At 34.7% G+C, this 22,276-nt stretch overlaps 1 protein-coding gene across 1 annotated transcript; it reads right to left on the reverse strand.

Annotated features, from left to right (window-relative positions):
- Positions 1-3,412: 3,412 nt before the first annotated feature.
- On the reverse strand, positions 3,413-8,617 carry CCD8 (carotenoid cleavage dioxygenase 8). Its single transcript, XM_059605197.2, has 6 exons — positions 8,256-8,617; positions 6,873-7,616; positions 6,586-6,779; positions 4,776-4,965; positions 4,532-4,634; positions 3,413-3,840 (listed from the first exon to the last, which is right to left on the reverse strand). The coding sequence occupies exons 1-6, from the start codon at positions 8,541-8,543 to the stop codon at positions 3,695-3,697; spliced, it is 1,665 nt and encodes a 554-aa protein (XP_059461180.2). The 5' UTR covers positions 8,544-8,617; the 3' UTR covers positions 3,413-3,694.
- Between the last annotated feature and the right edge of the window lie 13,659 nt (positions 8,618-22,276).

Genomic DNA, 22,276 nt, shown 5'->3' on the forward strand with positions numbered 1-22,276 from the left:
ATATGGTTAGATTAAAATTAAAACACAGGTTTGTGTTACTTACATGATAATTCAGCTTCTCCTAAGTATGGAGGTGTAAAACTGTATAATTCTGGATAAAAATCTTCCTTCATGTTGAATAGTGATTCGAACATGATATTTTGTTCTTCACGTTCTTCGTGTTCTTGAAGAACTTGAAGTTTTTGAGGAATAAATTCATTCATTAGATATTTTCCTTGATGACTAAACATGACTGAGTATGATCTCACAAAATTATTGTCAAGAACTAGAGAATAACTGGAAGCAAAAGCTAAAGAAAATATTTCTCTCTTAACACTCTATTGTGTATTTTTGCTTTTCTATGGAATCCTTATTTATATATTCTGAATTACTTGAAGAAGTAGGAAAGGAAAACATAGGAATACAAGTGGGACTAGGATTACCAGTCCTCCTGGGTCTCACAAGGTGGCCGGGCAAGGGAGGAAAAACTCCTCCCTTGCCCCACAGCCATGGGGAGAAAATTCATTTTCTTTTGTTCACATGCTTGGGCTTTGGTTTTATCACTTAAGCCCAATGCTCTTTTAACTCTGCTTAAGCTTGTAGGATTATATCTTTTGAGCCCAAAGCTCTTGCCTAAGCCTATAGGCTATGGGAATTAAACACCTAAGCCCAATGATCATTTTAATTCATAAGCCCAATCATCTCCAAATAATTTAGCCACTTAAATAATAAATCTTTTTACCCATGTTTTATTTTCAAATAAATAAATCCATAACTGAGGCCGAAAACCAATAGTTAATTTACATTAGCACAAAGAGAGACTTAATGGAAAAAAATACAATTAGCTCCAATAGACCCATGACCCTGTCTCCCACATGGCCACAATATGTCATACAACACTATAAATCATTAAGTCATAATAAATAGGGTAAAATTCACTTAACCCTCTCAAACTATCACCCTAATGACAATCTACCCCCCCAAACTATCAATTATGACAATTTACCCCCCAAACTGCCAAAACAATGACAGTGTATCCCCCAATGCTAGCAAAATGAAGAAATTACCCCTACGTAATTTTTCAATAAGACAAATACCATTAAAATTTTGAAAAAGAAAAATAAAAATTTAGTATTTTTGTTTTTATTTTAGTAAGGGTAATTTTGTCATTTTCTTAAAATTGGGGTTACATTGTCATTGTTTTGGTAGTTTGAGGGGTAAATTGTCGCAATTGATAGTTTGGGGGTAGATTGTCTTTGGGTGGTAGTTTGAAGGGGTTAAGTGGACTTTACCCTAATAAATAACTATAACTGAATTCTAATTTGTATTTTTAATTTAAATGAATTAATTCCAATGACGTACTTATTTATAATATATTATTACTCTATGAAATCATTTTGTACTTGTTTACTGCCTCTTTTTCTAGAATAACTCATTTAATTACATGATTATTCTTATGTACACTTCATTACAAACCTTATACATTTGTAAGTTTATATGTTTGAATGATAGTAGGAGATATCTGGGATTGACTGTATATGTTTTATTTACTGTCCACAAGCAACCAGATTGTTCCTATGAGAATCAGTCATTTTTGTAAGATTTTCTGGTCTTCCAGCTCGTGATCTTGTCGCACCTCTCAAGAGACATTTCACATTTGTGTCGAGTCAAATTGAATTTTGGCATTTTATATGGGCAGTTTTTTTTTTTTTTTTGACATGTCCGCACAAAAGGGGAAAAAGGATTCGAACTAGTGACCTTCGCTTTATTATACATGGTTCCAGCTGATTGAACTACCTATTGGGGACGCGGGTTGTTTGAGTTGAATGGGTGTAGTCAAATTTGGGCTTCATTTAACAGCAATAGCCCAAGCCAAGAGTTGAAGAGTCCATTCAAATTTAGGATCAAAATTGTCAACATCCTTAACATCTATAACCTTTCCGGCTTTCCGATCCTGAGAAATCATGAACATCACAACCCAACTTCTATAAATAAAATTTGAATTTATAATTTAGCCAAATAACTAGATATAAAAATCAATCTACAAACTCTAACCAAACCGATTATCAGATTTGTGAGAGATTCCTCGGCTCAAGGGAAAGGGAGAGAGCTCAAATTTGAGAGAGAGCTTCATCGGCTCAAGGGAGAGGGTGAGAATTTTCTTAAGGGCTTAAAAACACCTTATAAATTAATAGAAAAAACTTCACAAAACTCCTCTAAACTTTCACGCGTTTTAAAATTATCCTTCTAAAGTTTAAAAACTCTCAATTTAGAGTATCGAATTTTCAAGTTTTTGCAATGTTCCACTTTGTAAGGATTTTTCATTAAATATTATAAAAATTCTCAAAATACTCATGTTTTTTATTATAAAAAAAAATAAAGAAAAAGTTGCAAAGATTGAGGTGTAGATATTTTTGCAAATTTCATTAAATCCCTGACCACGCCTGAATCTTTGCGATTTTTTTTTTTTTTTTTGTATTTTATGTTTTATAATAAAAAATATGGCTATTTTGAAAATTTTTACAAGATTTAACGGGAAATCGTAATGAAGAGATGACATTGAAAAAAATTGAAAGTTTAATATCGTAAATTGAGAGTTTTTAAACTTTAAGAATTAGTTTCAAAACACGTGAAAGTTCTAAGAGATTTTCTGAAGGTTTTCCTAATTAATAAATGCACAGGATATGGACATTCTTGTTATTTAAAAGAAAGTAAACAATCCCAAGGCAACCTCTCTAAAAGAGAATTCACATTCCTAACAAAAGAAGCTAGCTAGTGGATTAGGATCCCCAGGAATTGCACACCAGGTTTTTTTGTCAATTTGGACTGTCTAATTCATCCAATAGTCTAAAATGCGCCACGTGTCCCACTCAATATAAAATAATAAAATAATATTTAATTTGAAAAAATAAATGTAAAATAAAATAATTAAAAAATATGGGGTGGCTGGCCACCCCCAAGGGCCAGTTGGGGGTGGCTTCGGCCACCCCCATGGCCGTAGGGGGTCGTTCGGCCACCCCTTAGGGTCAAACCCATAAAATTGTTTTATTGGGGAGGTGGTTCGGGGTGGCCGAACCACCCCCTGAGGCCCTAGGGAGTGACTTGTTGAGCTGGGGTGGCAATTATTTTATTTTATATTTATTTTTTAAAAAAAATTAAATAATATTTTTTTATTTTATATTGGGTGGAACACGTGGCGAGTTTTAGACGGTTAGATAAAAATAAACAGTCCAAATTGACAAAAAAACTAGTGGGCAATCTCCTGATCCCTAGCTAGTGAAGGAATCCACAATGCCTTAAATATATGAGTCTCTTTCCCTTGAGTGCAACCAAACAAGGTATCCAAAATATAGCAATCAATATGTTTTTTTTGAAACCATTAGGTTGCCTTTGCCAAAAGTTTGGCTGGTAGATAAGAATATATATTAGTACTTACACAAGTTTAAAATGCTAAACAAGATTTAATTTTACACACAAAATAAAATTTACATGACTAAATTACTTTAATTAATACAAGGCCTGATCTTCTAGATTTCACTCATCCATCATAATACTATAATTAGCACACCAACCTAACTTGTAACCACCATAAGCATACAATAAAGACACTAGCTAAGCTATAATATTGCCATCTCCTTACGTACACTAAGTATCCATGAGCCAGAATCTACCACACATAGATTCATGTTACTACCATGAGCTCTTAAAACATTTTTCACTCCTTTGGCACCCAGCATCCATGCAACCCGTAGGGAAGGCCATATGGGAACTCTGCTCTGGCAATCTCTTTGAAGGTTGATCCATCTAACAACAATGCATATCCACTTCCAGCTTTCTGACTAATCATCGAGATCACAACACCTGCGATTAATTGGCCCAACTGTCTCATAAAAACATCAAATGGGGTTGGGCTTTATTGGGTGGAAATAATTGTTTGGGGGCCGGCCACCACCTCGGGCGAAAGCTCAAATTTTACCCGACCCATGTGAAGCCTTGTGCTTTTGCATGGTGTTTCCAAAATTTAGTTGGGACAAAGCCCCGAGTACCCCGATAAAACAAAAAAAAAAAAAACTTCACGTAATTTCTTTGAACTTTTATCGCTTTCGCAATCTCTTCTTGATGGTAATAAATTTTTAATTTAGTGTATCCAACTTTAAAAATTTTACAGTGTCCCCCTCTATTTGGATTTTCTATTAAATCCTAATGGAGGTCTTAGAAATTCTCAAAATACTAATTTGTCTTTTTTTTAAAAAAAATATTTAATTAAGGTAATTTTGTAATTTTATATTACTGGGGTAATTTCACCATTTTGTGGACTAATTTAATCTCAGACTCTCAGGAGATAGATGACATTGCAAACTTTTTAAAATACACTAAATTGAAAGTTATTAAATTTTAGAAGATAATTACAATAACGATCAACGTTGAGGGGTTTAAATTTTTTTTAAAAAACAATGGTGAAGGAATCAAGGATCAAACGTTGATGAGGAGGTGCATGGGACATATTATTGATTATAAACAACAGGACCTAAAAGTGATGAGACAGGCTTACCATCGTCTTCCCGTGTTGCCCCTGGGCGTGGAACAAAAAAGGGTTCCGATGGCACACCACCCTCCTCGTACCAGTTCTTCGCCTTCTTCTCTACTAAATCAAGCTGCAACAAAATTCATATCCTATTTAACACATATCTAAGCATATAAATAAATCATAGCTTATTGAAAAATCCATTACCATATATTTAACTCCGACCAATTCATAAAATAGAAAAAAAAAATAAAAAACTCCGAAACATTACCTTAGTGAGTGTATTGGGGAAATTGCATGGACGATGGGCTCCGCAAGCATAAGCATATCTGTACTTTTGGCCCAGATAGTTAGGGTTTATGCTACACATGTCCAGGCCCCTTCCATGCTCATCCGGGTCAAGTGCTGCCTCTAACTTCCCATAGGGACTCCCATCCAAGGGTATAATAAACCGTCCAACCCTGTCATATATATAAGAATAACTTCAAAACACTACCTCGATCAAGAAGCAGACACTTAAACTTGAAACATAAAAAAATAATATAATTATTTACCCAAAATAATTTTTCTTTTCTTATCAAAATACCTCCGTAAACAAAATATTCATGGACAAAACCATCGGAGCCGCCGTCTTGGTTGGCTGTGAAGGCTCTGGTGTCGAGGGCTCGGAGGTGGGTGGGGGTTAGATGGCGGGTGTTGAGTGTTGAGTGAAGATGAATAGAAAAATACATGAAATTGATTTGAATTAAAGATATATAGTGTTTTCATCTCTATTGTATTTGGTGTTTTTAAATGATGTGTCAAATTTCTATTGATGGTTATAAAATAGGATTTTACATCACATCCTGATAGAAGGGACTCTCCATAGAGTACCGTCACATGAACTTGTATGATTTATTTAATTAATAATGTTATTTAGTAGACAACTTTATAATTGTTATACACTTTGCTTAAAAATCAGTTTTTAAAATCATCACTTTAAAAAACAATTAAGAAATAGAATTCAAAAAGAAAAAAATAGAAATAAAGACCGATTTTCAATACAAAATTATTTTAATTGTATAGCAAGTTATTAAAAAACATTAATCTTTATTCAAAAGCAAAGATCGATCGAGTGTGGGGTCACATCTAGTCCGATTAATGATATATGGTTTGAAAGAGTCGAAGAAAAAATATATATATTTAAGTCAATGTCCGACATATATATTATGATAGATGCTGAACTTAAGACCAATTTTGACAGTATCACTTGATTATATAATATTGTATTATATTATCATTGTCCTTCGAATATTGCATTTGCATAGTCAGTCATGATTGTTGTGTCATGACACATATCATCATGTAATTATAATTATAGGCATCGTATAAATGGCCGACAGACATGTTTTCTAAAATCCAGCATGCCACGAAGGCAAGATTTTCGTGTGCTACTTGTTTAGGGCTCCCCTTCAATTCTAGGCCAATTTCTTGGATCAATCATTCTTTTATTTCTTTTATATTTTATATGTTATACTTACTGTCAGATGATTTTATTTGGTCGTCTTATGAGTTCTGATCACATATATTTGATTTTAGTATGCAATTAGTTAATCATACTTATAATCGTTTATTTTGCAAGAACGATAAAATAAATTAGTCATATTATTCATTATGAATAATATGTTAACAACAATTGAACGTAAAAATTTGACTAATAATTTTCATCTCAAAAAGTCAGAAGAATGATTTTTAAAGTAATTTTTTTAATATTTAATATAAAAAAATTATTTCATTAATATTTGAAATTAGAAAAAAGGCTCCATTTTAATTTTTTGCTTTAGCCTTTTCATTTTATTTTTCTGCTTTTTTTTTTTTTCTTTGAATTATATCATTATTATTTCTTAAACTGATGCTATGTGACGATATGTAGGGACTTTTGGCTGATAGAACAAGCAAATAAAGAGAGTTCATATATATATATATAAAAGAAAGTGCATGTATATATATTCTCAGATTAATCGTTGAAGAAAACAAAAATTGCTGTATTATATATATATATATATATATATATATATATATATGCACGTATGATCATATACCTAGCATCTGGTAATACATCTTCACCGTTGAATGCTCTGAGATTTTGCAATCTGAGCTTCTCCAGAATCGTTGTGTTGGCGTTGTGTTCACAACAATCGGCAACAATTGCTGTCACTCTCCCTTCTTCGTCTTCCGCTTCGTAAGCATTGATGAAGTGGAATGTAACGAATAAAGGCACTTCCACGCTGGCCACCTTCAAAACCACATGGCCATGTATCAAGAATCACATTTCACACACACACACATATATATATATATAGTGGAAGAGATCGAGCGTTGAACTTACAATTTTGCCACTAGCCTTACACATGATATGCACGAAGGCTTTGGAATCAGGGTGCCATTCAAATTTGTAAAGGGGTGTGGGCTCAGCCTTGAGCAAATTTTGGGCACAATACCTTAGTGGCATCTCAGGCACAACAACATAGTGCTCGGTCACCGGGAAAGAGTGGACCCACCCAGGTGCCGGGCCGTTCCGGCAATTCACCCGCCCAATAACCTTCCGCTCATTTGTCCCCGGCTCCATCCTCACCACCAAGTACCCCGGATTCACCAAATCCGGCAACAAAGTCAAGAATTCCTTATCCGTCACAATTGGGTGCGCCGAGTGTATTAGACCACCTAATGTGTCACTATACTCAAATTTCCCTTTTGTGTCCAATGTGTCCGGGTCGATCACTATTGAGCCCTTTTGTGTCTCCGTTAAGCAAACCACACGGCCATCACCCAACCTAACCACCCCAGTGTTAGCATTATCGGTTAGCGATGCACCGGAGAACAAGCTTGCAAGCTCCCCAACATATGCTAGGAAATTATCCGGCTTAGGAACCTCAGAGAATTCACGGTAACATAATTTTTTGTTCTTCTTTGCTGCCATGTAGGCTTCCGATTCGACTTGGCGGTGGCCGGCCACTAATCGGCCGTTCTCAAAGCAGAGCTTCACTAGGGTGGCGTAGCCATCAAAGAGGTGGCGGAACTCGTAGTTCCCAATGCCCCACATGCCCGGACCATTTCTTAGGTACGTTCCCCTCTGCATGTCAATTGATCCAATATATAACTGAAGATTAAAGGACGCTAAAGGCTAAATTATTATGAGAAGTTTTTATCATATATATATATATATAATTATTATACACGTCATCCGCATGAGAACTCCATTATGATATGAAGAAGAGAGGGGAGAATCAATGAGCATGACGACTAATAATAAATGAATCAAATATAATCAGATATAGAATATACGTAGTATATATCTCCCATTTCTGACGTTATATGGGGAAGGTGCTGTCATCAAATTAGTAGGTCTCCGTTTAAAGACAAACCTATCATGTTTCTTGTCTCCTTTGTTTGGAAGCTAGGAATCTGACGCTGATCATTAACCAAACTGAGAGAATTTATTTTTCTCTCAAATTGCAATTCTTCACATAAATCAGCATAAAAAGATTTTTGATACGAAGAAGTTGAATATATTAAACTTTTTATTTATTTTTAAAGCACCGTACTTATCCTGTTGACATGTGTCGCGCATATTTCATATATATTATGTAGATTGATGAAAACAAGTATATATACAAAAATAAAAAAAGAAATTAACAAAAAAAAAAAGAAAGAAAACGCCAGTTGTATGCGGAGATATATGTCATGGTTGAAGAAATAATTATAGACATACCAGCCAGAGTGGAATTTCTCCTTGTACAATCAACTCTCCTTCCCATCTCTCCTGCCTCACACTTGTCCACGCAACATGATTCCGTTTCACCACACTTTCAGTTTCCCATGACGGAGCAATTGTCGGCAACGGAGTTGCAACATTCGTAACCGTCAAGCGCCGAACATTGCGTTTCAGAGTAACGTTGCTACTCCCAAGGTAAACGCCACGATGACCGGACTTTTCCGGAAGCGCCACCACGGCTGGCAAAGTGGAGTTTCGTGTAGCCAAAAACTCCATGGAAGCCATGAAAGTGTAGGTGCAAAGATGTTTGAATGGTTTTGTTGTGTCGAGGACAAGTAAGAAGACAGGGGTGTGATGTATTTATAGGACGAGACAAAAGGTGTTAATTAACAGCGTTAGGAACTATATATGCTAATACATGTCGAAATCTTGACGGCTAGAATTCCCTTTCACTAGCGGACGCAGCTTACGTTATCAAAGTCGTAAGAGAATTTTAGAGAATGTGTTGGTAACTCCATCTCATTTGGACGGAGATTTTGTCAGAGCTACACATGAAAAATCTTACTCCTATACCTCACCCCAGGTGTGGGTTAACGATCATTTCAATTAGAGCAGTGGCAGAGCTAAGTTTTTGAGTTAGGAGGGTTACGAATATATATTTTTTTAATTATATAAAGTTGAAGAAAAATTAATTAAAATGATTAAAAAATATAAGTAAATAATTCAGCAAAATTTAATTATTATTAAAACATATAAATGTAACTTACAAACTTATTGTGTCACGTCTTGTGTTAATTTATTTAATTATCCTCGATGAGTCTTCATATCTTGAAATCGCTGCATGATATCTTCATTCCTAATAGTTTTGAATATATCATTCTCAATGTACGTGATGAGACAATCATTATTCTACTGATCTGTCATTCTGTTAATTAAATGATTTTTAATAATATTTATTGCTGAAAATGTTCTTTCAATAGTTGCTGTCGTAATTGGGAAAATCAATGACAATATTACTAATGAATAAACCAATGGTTGCACGCTATCTTTTTTCATGTCTACCATCTTTTCAGCTAGCTGTTTAATCTCTTTGAGTGTTGCGAATTCATCACTAGAATGCATGTCAATGATATATGTTTCAAGTTGGTTGTCCAAGGTGATAAGTTGAACTACTGAAAAATCATTCGAATAAAATTGATTTTAGAACAGTATAATAAAGCTCTACATGGTAATGATGTATAATTTTCATGCTTTGAGCTTTTCATCGTGATCAAAGTTGTTACAGGTTATCCATATTTAGGACAACAATATTGTTTTTGGTACAAAACACAGAAACTTCTTCAAATAAAGAGTTACATCCATCTTCTCTCATAGTTCGTAAACGCTTCTTTGAAACTTCAATCAACTTCATTGCATTCAAAATATCTTGATCTTTTTGTTGTAATGCTTAAAATAACTCATTTATAATTTCCAACATATTTTTCATCAAATATAAATTAAAAGCGAATTTAAAAGTCCGGAGCGATTGAATTAGTATATTTGCTTATGCTTTTTGTTGTAAATATAAACCATCTTCCATAATATCTTCAATCAATGATAGAAGAAAACATGAGAATAAGACTAACAACTACATCATAATGAGAACTCCAACGTGTATCTCTAAGTCTCTTTAGATTAATTTATTAATTTAAATTAGTACGAGTAGAAATTTCATTATAATACTTCCACAACTTCAGCAGTACGTTTTTCACGAAGTGAATCACGACATTTACCTTATGCTCTAACAACATTAAAAATACTATTACCCAAGCTTCAAAAAAAAAAAAAAAAAAGGTGGCAACTTGGATGTATTTTTTTAGTAACAACTAAAGTTAGTTGAAGCTTATATGCAAAGCAATGAGTGTTTTAAGTCCATTCAACTCACATTGCATATTTCTAGCTCTATCTTATCCTTATTCTCGCAATCTGCTAATACTTAAATGATGTTTGCTAAGCACTTACCCAATTGACATCTTCAAACTGCAGTTGTGGTATTACTAACATGCGTAATGCTTAAAAATCGTTCAATCACATGGCCTCGCTTATCTAGAAAATGCAAAACATTGCCTATTGTTCTTTAACAAATGTATCACAAAATTCATCAACTAGGAGAATAAATAACAAGTCTCCAAGATCTTTAAGAATAGTATCTAGTGTTTCACTTGCTGCAGCATTTCTTATTTCTTTTTGAATATTTAGCGTGGTCATTCAATGCTTTTTAGGAGCATGCCTTGTCAATTTTTTCATATGTTTCGCAAGAAGCCGCAACAATTCAAGAAAATTTCTTTGATTACTTGAGTCTTTAGATTCCTCATGGCCACGAAATGCTAATCCTTGTTGCTGTAAAAAACGAATACAATCAACTGATGCGTTCAAATGAGTTCTATATTTATTTTTTTGTTGATTTGATTACATGTCAAAAAATGTTGTGATGCTTTGTTTCTAGTTTAACAAAGCTTCAAATCTTTATTGAACTTGATTATGTGCACTATTATGAGCCCCACATGACTCTTTAACTTCTCTTTCTTTTTCTAATTTTTAAACCCTTAATAACAAACGAGTCTCCTTTTGCTTGATTTGCAGTGTCTGGTCTATAGAGATAACAATATAAGCAATACGCGGCATCTTTTGAAATGTTGTATTCCAACCAATCAAGAAATGCTTTGAACCATGCTAGATTAAAACGGTGGCATTTTTTCCCTTTTTTTTATTTTTTATTTTTTATTTTTTATGTTTTTTGTGGAGAATCATAGTTAATTGCTTGACAATGTCGTCTTTTGAGATATGCTCTTTAGATTTGATCTCTATCATTATGGTAATCATCATTTTTTTTTTCTTAAACAAGGATCTATTGCCAGGTTTGCTAAATTTACCTCAACATGAGTTCGTTTAAAATTTGATTAGAACTCGATAGAATCATTGAGTTCTCCTTAATCTCAGTATCTACAATTATATATTTCATACAATTATAATAGATAACAAATGTTATATATATAATTTATTGAAAAAAGAAAGTAAATACAAAATCTAATTAATGTAAAAATTTGATTACATACTTGTCGGGCCCAAAAAAAAAAAAAAAAAAAAAAAGCTAAGCAATTGAATTAAATTGTTGAAGGCTTGAAGTAGGAAGAAATATTGTAAAAGGAATCGCAAATCATTGAATTGTTGAATGGATTTGAAGAATGATAATGGATAATCGCAAAATAGCAATATAAGTAGCTCCAAGTCTATGATCGATATAAGTACATGCATTCTTTATGATTATTAGGTATCTTAGATTTGTCATTTTCGCCTTCCGTTACATTTATTCTTAGTATGTTAGAAAGGCGATCTCCTAGTTTTTGGGGCGTTATAATGCAACTGGTAAATGGGTTAATAATTGATTAATAAGATGCATCGTATGACATGATACAACGATACTTGTGGTATAATGGCCATGAGCTTACTATATAAACTTAATTCAATGGTCAAATGTGTGTTTGTTATATGAGCCTTGGACCCAATGGTTGTTCTTGACTGGCATAGTCATGTTTGATTGAAAGATCACTACAGGATGTACATCATTAGTAGCGTGGGGGACCACCTGAGATTAGACTCGGTTCGGCTACTAGTATTGGACAGTACCGTGCAATATCCGAGGAACTGATGTTGTATTACAGGTCCCTCGGGACAGAATCAACATTGTTGAGAATGGGTAATACTTCGGGTAGATCATGTATGATAGTTATGATCTAATTGTGACATGAGTTTTCACCATTAAAACTTATGGGCAATTGTCACTCGGATTACTGTTGGGAATTGTGCCCTGAATCCCAATAATTTTATATCTATGTTGACATTCAAATATTTGTAATGAATATATGTTATATTCACTAATTAAATGTTTTGATCATATGGCATATAAAATATATTTTACATGCTTATTATCAAAGCTCATCATAATTGTTCTGCATGTGAAAGGTCCTAGGATAACATTGAATATAGCTATGGGTGTGAGTAACGTAGTTATCACACATGGTCTTAGTCCATAATCCTTGTATCCTTAAATGTATAAAGTTCACAGTCGGTAAATGGAACTAGGCATTCCACTTTGAGAAAGACTGTTACACGTCGAATCTTGGCGATCTACCTTGATCAAGTGCAGCGGTGACTTCAAATTAATGTGTAGGGTGCTGAGACCCTAAGTCACTGAATGGACCAAGGAGTTGCCTTTCCACAAAGATACTGTCTATAAGGAAAGACAATAACTCCTTAAAGACTACTTACGACTTTGATTCTAAATCCAGAGGAAATTGTTGACTGAGATGTTTCATGTAGGTTGCTTTGATATATCAAAGAGTCAGACCTATCATCGATCGAAACAACCTCAATACATTGGGTGATCACATGAAACATTATAGGAAAGCCTTTTCAAATAAGGAATCCAAGATCCTTTGTCGGTGAACAAAGCAATAAGAAATTTCTCCTTGAGATAGATTTTATGGCCATTATTCTCAGAATCTCTATCTTTGAATTGTCACGAATTGAAATATTAAAAAGAAAATAAGAATAATGAAAGGGTTAGGGTTTTGACATCCACCACTAATCAGACTAATTAAGATAACAATATCCCAATGTTCTAATCAAACCGGTAGATTTAATGCTTGCCAACCTAAGGGCATGGTATCAACTCCTTAATCTATAGATCTCCCTAAGCAACAAATTAGGCATGGTATCTACTCTAATTCTTTCATTTCTTAAAGGATTTAGCATGGTATCTACTAAGTTATTCTTTAAAAAAGCATCAATCTATGGAAATCGATAAACACATAAAGCCTAGGGAATGGTATCTACTCTCGGTTCTCGATGTTGATTACTCCAAGAACCCGTGATAAGATTCTTTTGTCACTTTATTAAGCCTAGGACTAAGTAATCCAAATTAACTTAAATAACACATCCAAACATACGCATATGATGATCAAGCACATTCATATGAGAATTCAACTAACCAGAAAATAACCAATTAAATATACCAAAATATAATTGTAACAAAGGTGCCAATATTGAAATCCTAAAAAGACATGATTAAGGCTTCAATCTAGCCCCTAACAAAAGGTTGAGCTACACATAATTAAACTAAAACTAAAAATAAAAGGGAAAGAATAAACCGAAAATGCTTCTTGAAGTAGCCTCCAATTCCTCTCTCCAAGATTGTATATTTTTTCTGAAGGCTTACAGGTCTATTTATAGGGCTTAGGAAAACCCTAGAAGCTCTAGAAAACCAAGGAAAACTGTAGGTTTATCTTCTAGTACAATTACGATTTGGAAAACCTAATTTAAGGTGGAATAGGATCTTTCCGCATCTAGGTCACACGAGTGCACTCAATCCCAAGGTGGTGCGCTCGAGCTCATGCTTGCGATCGATCCCACTCTCTGCTGTGCTCGAGCACTGATGCACTCGATCCCTTGCTCTTTGCAGCTTTTTATCAAAATGCCCTTTAAGCTTGGAACTTTTCCTGAAATGCTTTCTTTTCTTCAAAAACCTAGAAAATGACAAAAAGCACAAAAACAAAGCAAAACATCACAAAATAACAAGACTAAGAGATTAACATATGTAAATTGAGGGGCTTAACCCCAAAACTTACATATTGCTAGTCCCTTAGCAATACGAATTTAAAAATAAAAAGAAAATAAAACAAAAACTACTCTACCTCCATTGTCGTAGGAAACACGATTGCATTTAGCATATGCAATAAGCATTTTTAACCCCTAGGCATCCCTAGTAGGACGAGTGAAGTCTCGTGAGGGTTTATTAAAAATGTTACCCACAAAAATTATGCAAAGTTCATGTTATCCAAAAGATTAAGGTATCACTCAAAACCATGTTTTTCATTCATTAGCATGCTTAAAAAGATAAACTCCATGTTCACAATGAATTGAAATTTTAAATTCTAACTACTTACAAAAGACAGGATAAGGCATCACAAGTTCAAAACAGTGTAAGGTAAACTAGCACATAATTATGAAGCTTCCAATTATTTCTAATGTCCAATGACTCAACACCTAAAAGTTCACTAGGACTCCCATCGGAATAAATAACGAAGACATAAATTTCTTTTCTTACTTTTCGATTAGGTTATGCAATGCTTAGTTCCCTTAAGCTTTCTAATTGACCCATGTAACGAGTGTTAAGCCAATGACTCTAAAATTAGATGGTTTTAGGGCATTAAGTGTAAAGACACCCCTATGGACTTACTAACTCGAGTCAAAAAGGCTACGAAATGAAAACTAGCCATAACATTAACCAAATCAAAATTTTCGCCTTTTGACGTGAACACTCATTGCCTAATGAGGCAAGAGGTCCAGTTACTCAATGAAAAGCTTAAAATGATCATTTTTTTTTTTCAAACCAATGCCAAAGTATCATCCAACAAGTCACCCATCTTCACCCAAGACATAGAAACATACACATCAGGCTCACCTGTCATACCTCACAAATGATGTGCTAGTGCGCTTGTGTCAAATCAAATCAAACAAGTGAATTCTCAATTGCCTAAAGTAACCAAGCTTAGAAACTCTATCATCCGATCATGTGTTCAAAATTTTAAACTCACCAATGAAATTCAAATCACAGTTTTCTAGAGCAACCAACTTTCAGGTATAACATGAACATTTATTTTCAAAATTTTGGACAAAGTGTGTGTGTGTGTCTCCCATACCCCCAAACTTAAATTACACATTACCCTCAATGTGTAGATAACATGGAAAGATCTTATCAGGGAGATGGAAAAACTGGCTAGAACAGGTATGGCTAATAATAGCATACCCCCAAACTTGAATGCAAGCACGCTTGTCCCTGAAAAAAAATTACTAAACAAAAGAAAAACAACAAAAAATAAAAATAAACAACAGAAAAAAAAGAAAAAAAAAAAAAGAGAATATGACATGGGGTTGCTTCCCTATGAGCACTAAGTTTAACGTCTTCAGCCAGATTGCTTTGACTTCTCTTGGTTTAAATTTGAAGCTCCAATCTTTTTTTCTCTTGCACCAAAAAGAATGAATTTTTCCTACAGCAGGGTGATTCCAAATGTCCACAGATCGGAGTAGATCACTCTACGTATTCTCAAACAATTTCTCATCCGAAAAGGAATCATGAACAGAAATAAAATGAGAAGAATACTCAAGCGGTTTTCTACCTCAATGGTTGTTGTGCCAAATACCCACCTAAATTAATAGGCAAATACTTGGTATTTTTTACTCATAAATACATAAGATCAAACGATAGTATAGCAGACAAATACGAGATCATTCCCACGAGGATTGGTGAATTATGTTTAGAAGTAATTTCCTATTTAATCATACAGATAAAATTCAATTGCCACTATTGAATTTAATATAAAGAAATAACATTAAAAATAAACTAAAACTAAAAAGGATTAGGGTTTTGATATCTACCACTAATCAGACTAGTTAAGATAACAATATGCCAATGTGCCAATCATACCGGTATATTTAATATTTGCCAACCTAAGGGCATGAGTGTATACTCTAATTCTTTTCTTTCTTAAAGGATTTCGCATGGGTGTATACTAAGTTGTTCTTTAAGAAAACATAAATCTGTGGAAATCGACAAACACATGAAGCCTAGGGCATGGGTGTATACTCCCAGTTCCCCATGTTGATTAATCCAAGAACTCGGCGTGAGATTCTTTTGTTACTCTTATTAAACCCAAGACTTGGTTATCCAAATTGAATTGATTAACTAATCTATACCACATGCATATGTTGATCAGGCAAACATATATGAAGAATTCAAAATAATAGGAATTAATAAAGTTAAATACACCAAAATATACTTATAGCAAAGGCGCCAATATTGAAATCCTAAAAAGACATGATTAGGGCTTCAATCTAGCTCAAATTAAAATATAAACTACATAGCAAAAATAAAAGGTGGAAGAGAAGAAAAACCCAAACTCCTCTTGATCTAGCCTTCAGTTCCTTTCCAGAGCTTGTGCGTCCTTCTCTACACTTTTTCCTAGAAGCTAAGAGGTCTATTTATAGGCCTTAGAAGAGTCCTAGAAGCCATAGTAATCCTAGGAAATTTGGGGTCCAGCCTCTTAGTCCAATTAGGATAAAGATAACCTAAGTCCAAATCGGAATAGAATTCGTCCAGATTTACGTTCTTATCTTTCAAGACAATTTGGGCATAGCGCAGGTCAGAATTTAGAAAATACAATTTCACAATAGTTTGTATAATTTTGAGTTAGCTTTCCAATGCCACTAGAATCACCTCAATCAGATATTTGAGCTGAAAGTTATGGTCAAAATACCGAGACGTGTGCAGAATCCAAATTTGAATTTAATCCGATTTTGACTCCAATTTGAGAAATTTCGATTTAATCCTTTCCTTTATTTGGCTAAACTTAACCAAATCTTCTAGGTCTTCCCAATTTGTCCTTTAAGCTCGGAACTTTTCCAAAAACGCTTTCTTTTCTTCCATGACCTATAAAACAAAGAAAATACAAAAATGAAATAAAATTGCACAAACTAACAAAACTAAGGAATTAACAAATATAAATTAAGGGGCTAAAATACATATATGTTAGCACTTATCAATGGTCTCTTTCTGCTCATCTCTTGATAATTCGGGAATAGGAGTTGATGTTGAAGAAGCCTCAGTGCACACTTCTTGTAGATCCCGTGGGACCTCAATTTTCTCCTCCTTCCTCTCTTCCACTTCTTCACTCCTCACTGTGATAGCTTGCTCATGACAGGAAGTACTCTCATCCTTCATGTAGTGTCCATTAGGATTGGCCTCCGACTAGCTTTGGGGCTGTTCTTCTTTAAGGATATTTGCTACTTTCTTGAGTTGAGTCTCTATCCTTGTAATGGATTTAGAGTGAGAGTTCTCCATCTCCTGTAAAGAGTTTACCATTTGATTAGACTCACTCAAGAAATTCAGCATCTTACATTTAAAATCAAAACCCGTCAGAAGAGACGGCTCCTCTTGGTATTGTTGAGGCAAATAGATGGGAGGTGGTTCCTCTTCATGAGCTTCTATCTTGACAATGGATTGCAGCAGTTGATTGTTAGCCTCAAATTTGCTAAGAAGATATGAAAAGTCATAACGCTTCAGAGGAGGTGGCTCCTCTTCGTATTGTTGAGGCCAATAGATGGGAGAGGCCTTCTCTTGAGCTTATATCTAGGCGTCAATGGATTGCAGCAGTTGATTATTATCCTCCATTTGGCTGAGAATAGCTGACACATTTTCTTTAAAGTCAGAACTCTTTGGAAGAGGTGGCTTGGCCTGATACTGCTGTTGTGGTTTGAGATTGATCATAGAACTGCAGATATGATTGATGGAGCAATTCATGAAATTGTGGAGCATGATTTACAGGAGCTTGAGCTTGACATGAGAGATGAGACTGGTGGCTCCATGCAGAGTATAAGTCATTCCTCGGTGTAGAGAACGGTGTGCTCATATGGGTGTTGGAATGTCTCCCCACATGAGTAAAATCATAAAAATAACAAAAAGAAATTAGAATAACAGAAAAAAATGAAATACTTACAGCCGGCCCAAGTGTTCTGAACTGGTGCGCCAAATCACACTGTTAAGTGCGCTCGATCGCACTTGTGCAAAGGTGTGTGTGTGCGTGGATGAGCTCGTGCATGCAGGGGCGCATAGGCGCTGGTACACTCGAGCGCACAGCGAGGTGCGCTTGATCGTACTCAGGCAGGGCAAAAACAGAAAAGAAATATAGCAGTTTCAGCGTTGCTACTTTGTGCTCAATCGCCCTGCAGTAGTGCGCTCGATCGCACCGCTTGAGAACGAAACCCAAATACCTGAAACCAGAAAACATAGATTAAGTTGAAATTAAAAAAATTAATAAACTAAGGGAAAAAAATTCTAAACAAAATTAAAAAATCCCCGGCAACAGCGCCAAAGGTATGGGTATTGTCTATATTTTGGAACTGTGAATCTTCGTTTAGTGGTTTCTTGGGTTTGGCAACCCCGTAATGGTTTTTACCTTGAGGTGCTCAAGGGTTTTCCACTTCGAAATCAAAATCTGTGTTGTGGTTTTGTTTGTTTATTTTTCCCCTGTGCATGCCTTTGGGCTTGATCATATGGGTTAGTTTTTCCTGTTGAATATTTTTGTTGTAAGAGGTAGAACACAATCCGTATAAACTTTCAAAGTCCTAACAGAGGGGTGTGAAATTCTTAAAATGCCCTCATTTTCTATTAAAAACTATATATATATATATATATAAATTTTTTTTTAAAAAAACAACTCCTGACCCATATGTTCAAGGTGGATCCAACCCACCCCCTTGTGACCCATGGGTCATATTATCATTATTATTATTATATTTTTTTTAAAAAAAGGTACCCACCGTGGAGTCACAAAAGTGACCCATGATGGGTCACCACGATGGGTAATAAGTGACCCTTCGTTGGGTCACTTTTTTTCTTTCTTGTTATATAATAATAATAATAATAATGATGATGATAATAATTTTTATTTGTAAATAAGGGTAAATTTAGAATTTTTAAAATTTTCAGGCTTATAAAGGTATTTTTACCCCTTCTACTGTCTAATTTAACTCCAACCTTTAACAAAAGGGTGATAATTGGAAAAAATCAAAAGATTGATATGTCAGAGTGAGAGTTTTTAAACTTTGTGGGGGTGTTTGCAAAAGGTGTGACATTTCAAGGGGTAAGTGAAGTTACTCCTTAATTTTAAGTACCAACTGTTCGTCACATGTTCTTCATAAAGGATTCTTGGCATGAGAATTTGATTATTTTGCTACGCAAATTTTGATTTGCAATCCTATTCCCAAAAAATACACCTAAAGTTCTTAAGAACCAAAACTATACTTTTACGGTGTAATAATTGAAGCAACATCCAATATATTTGTGAAAACACACATTTACTTCTGCTCTCATAATGGAAGCTCATTTCATACTCAACTGTAAGATTTACTTTCTAAGTCTTAGACTTAAGCAATATTTGCGGCTTGTCAGGTTATCCCTTTTAAAGGAAAGAAGTCAAGAGTTTGGTTTGCAGTATCAGGTTTTATTAGAATGACTATTTGGTTAGAAGCTCCAAGTCTATAAGTAATGATTATTCTTGCATACTTTATGATTTTTGGATATCTCAGATCTATTACTTTCACCTTCCGTTAATTACCAGTTAAAATTAAATACACAAGTTCATGATACTTACAATCGAATTCTGCCTCACTTAAGGATGTAGGGCTATATAACTCTCCTAGAAATTCTTCTTGCATGTTAAATGATGATGAACACGTTCTTGATGGTCTTTATTCAACTTTCATATATTTTCTTTGATGACTGAATAAAACTGTGAGTGTGGACTAACAAAGGTATTCTCAATTCTAGTGAATATCTAGAAGCATAGACTTGAGAAAATAAATTTTCTCACTTGTCCTTAATTCCAATTGGACACTAATCTGCAATTTATGTCCATGAAGCGAAACATCTATAGTTTCAACAAGGTAGGTAACTTATGAGAAAGATTTAATAGAACTTTTGTCTTATTAGATTCATGCCACCTTATTATCTCCCTAAGAGACTATCTCTAAGAGACATCTCTCCATTAAGATAACATTTGTGTCTCCTAAAGTAGCAAAACACTTAGGAGTTAACAACACTTTGTTATAGTATCTTTTACTTTTTAGGTAAACAACTATGACAACCTGTCAACAATCCATTCAATCAATGTCTGGAGTTTGACTATAGATAGTACATGTACATCATCATCAATGATTAAGATCTTATTTATACTATGCATTACCATTTTACTTGATATCCATTATATGCATGCGTTCACCAGAGTTTTGATCCAACATTTGTCTTTGTTGGATCAAATATGACATTCCAGTACCTAGATGCATGCATTAGTTCAAGAATGATTTTTTGCATCTTGCATATTACATGTGTTAGGTTTAGTTTGGCCTTATCTAATGATCAAAACATTTGTTTGTATTTTCCCATTCTTCTCCAAGTGTCTGGCTAAAGATTGGATGTTTGTTAGAGTTCTTTGCCTTCCCCGTTAGATGGGGTGTCAGAACGAGCTCGTGACAGCATTGAAGGAATGCCTCTGGATTCCTGTTAGGAACCCCATCAGGACGTACATGTAATAGGAAATTTCTGTTTCCTCATTAGAAGTCGCGTTAGAATGGGACATGTAACAGGAGGCTACAGGTTCCTTATCAAGAACCTCGTCAGAATGAGAGAAGTGATGAGAGCATTTCTCGTCAGGAAGCTCGTCAGAACGAGATAAGTGATGAGAGCATTTCTCCTTAGAACTGGACAAGTGACGAGAGCATTTCTTATCAGAACAGGACAAGTAACGAGAGCAAAATTGAAACCTCTGTTTTCTCGTCAAGAACCCTACGAAGACGGGACATGTAACGGGACCAAAGTTGGACTCCCTAGTTTCTCACCAGTTGGTGCGCCATGACTGGCTCGTGATGGGTATTTAGATCTATTTTTTTACTCTTTGTGTCCTAACGAGGATTAACTCCCATTATGACGGGAATGGCACAAAATATCAGATTTTGACCTTCCCATCCTAACGGAAGAAAATCCCCGTTAAGACGGAAATAAGTAAAACTGTAGATCTATAAATACCTGTCTTATTTCTGCAGAACTCTTTGAGCCTCTCAATTTCCATTTATGCTCCTTTGAGCTTGGAGATTCCCAGTGAAGAAAGGGTTGCTACTATCACTCATGGAAGTGATACCCTTTACCGTTTTGTATACCAAGTAAGGCTGCCTAAACAGCTTCATGCTCTCTTGCCTACTTGGGGTTTTTGTTTTTGCCATTTTCAAACCACACCATACTCATCACTCAACCACAAAGAAGTCTACCGAAGGGTCAGTAAGGAGATGCACTGCATGAAGGTGGTCACGATGGGGACAAGTTGGGATGTTTGTTGTTCTTATAAGTCTAGAGATCCTTCAGGAAGTGAGTATTGTCTAGTCTGTAACTATGAATCTTCATATAGTGATTTTCTAGGTTTGGCTGCCTCAGAGTGGTTTTTTCCTTGACGTACTCAAAGGGTTTTCCACTTCATCAACAAAATCTTGTGTTGTGGTTTTGTGAATGTTCATTTTTATGTGTTGGTTTATTATTGAGCATAGTGTTTTATTTTCATTATATAAATCACTTATGCATTTGATTTGGGGGTAGAATACAATCCTCGTTGTTCTTTCAATTGGTATCAGAGAAGGTTCGCTCGGTTTAGACTCACGTCTTAAGTGTGTTGGATGACCCCCACTGTTTTGGGACGATCTACCTTTGTTCCGAGTGCTCCTTCCATTTTCATTGTAAGTGATTTTGCACTTTGGAGGTTTGTTTAAGAGCCATGTTTAAGAGGTTCATTTGCCCATTTTTCATTAACATGGCTAGAGGAGCTATTGTATATCTTATTACATTCTAGTGCATGTTTTGGGTATTTTTGTTTTGTTTACTTTTGTGCCCTGTTTTTACGAGTTTTTTATTTTTATTTTTTATTTATTTATTTTTTCTCTTGTTGGGTTTTTAAGTTTTTGGTTGTTGTGGTTCTTTCTTTAGGAGTGCTCTCTTCCTAGATCTTGTTGAGCACTTTCTTCAAACACTTATTGTGCTCTTTATGAATCTCTCATTACTAATCTGTGTTATACAGGTTATTGAAGTTGTCTTATATGATGGTTTGAGAGTTTGTGTGTGTGCTTTGATGCTTATGTTCATTCTAAGCCTTGTCATATTTATGCACACTATTTTCACAAGTTTTGAGGGATTTTACATCTGTTAGTTTGGGCAAAAACTTTTATGAGTATTTTTGGTTTTCCCTGTGCAAATTGGCCTTGCAAGTCAACCTCAAAACTTAATTTTTCATGGCATCACTCTTTCAATGACAAGCAAAATATGATCAAAGATCAAATTTTTAACAAAATTGTGACTAAACAAATTCTTATAAATTTGCTTT

The sequence above is a fragment of the Corylus avellana genome, chromosome 9, assembly GCF_965113065.1.
Source record: "Corylus avellana chromosome 9, dhCorAvel1.hap1.2, whole genome shotgun sequence".
NCBI classification, from domain to species: Eukaryota; Viridiplantae; Streptophyta; class Magnoliopsida; order Fagales; family Betulaceae; genus Corylus; species Corylus avellana.

What these genes read in the sequence shown, in the direction of transcription:
- CCD8 (XM_059605197.2), bottom strand. Translation starts at nt 8,543, where the DNA reads ATGGCTTCCATGGAGTTTTTGGCTACACGAAACTCCACTTTGCCAGCC. An exon ending in GTAAGGCTAGTGGCAAAATT is followed by an intron (nt 6,780 to 6,872) that starts GTAAGTTCAACG and finishes GTGGTTTTGAAG; the next exon opens with GTGGCCAGCGTGGAAGTGCC. An exon ending in GGCAACACGGGAAGACGATG is followed by an intron (nt 3,841 to 4,531) that starts GTAAGCCTGTCT and finishes AATTAATCGCAG; the next exon opens with GTGTTGTGATCTCGATGATT.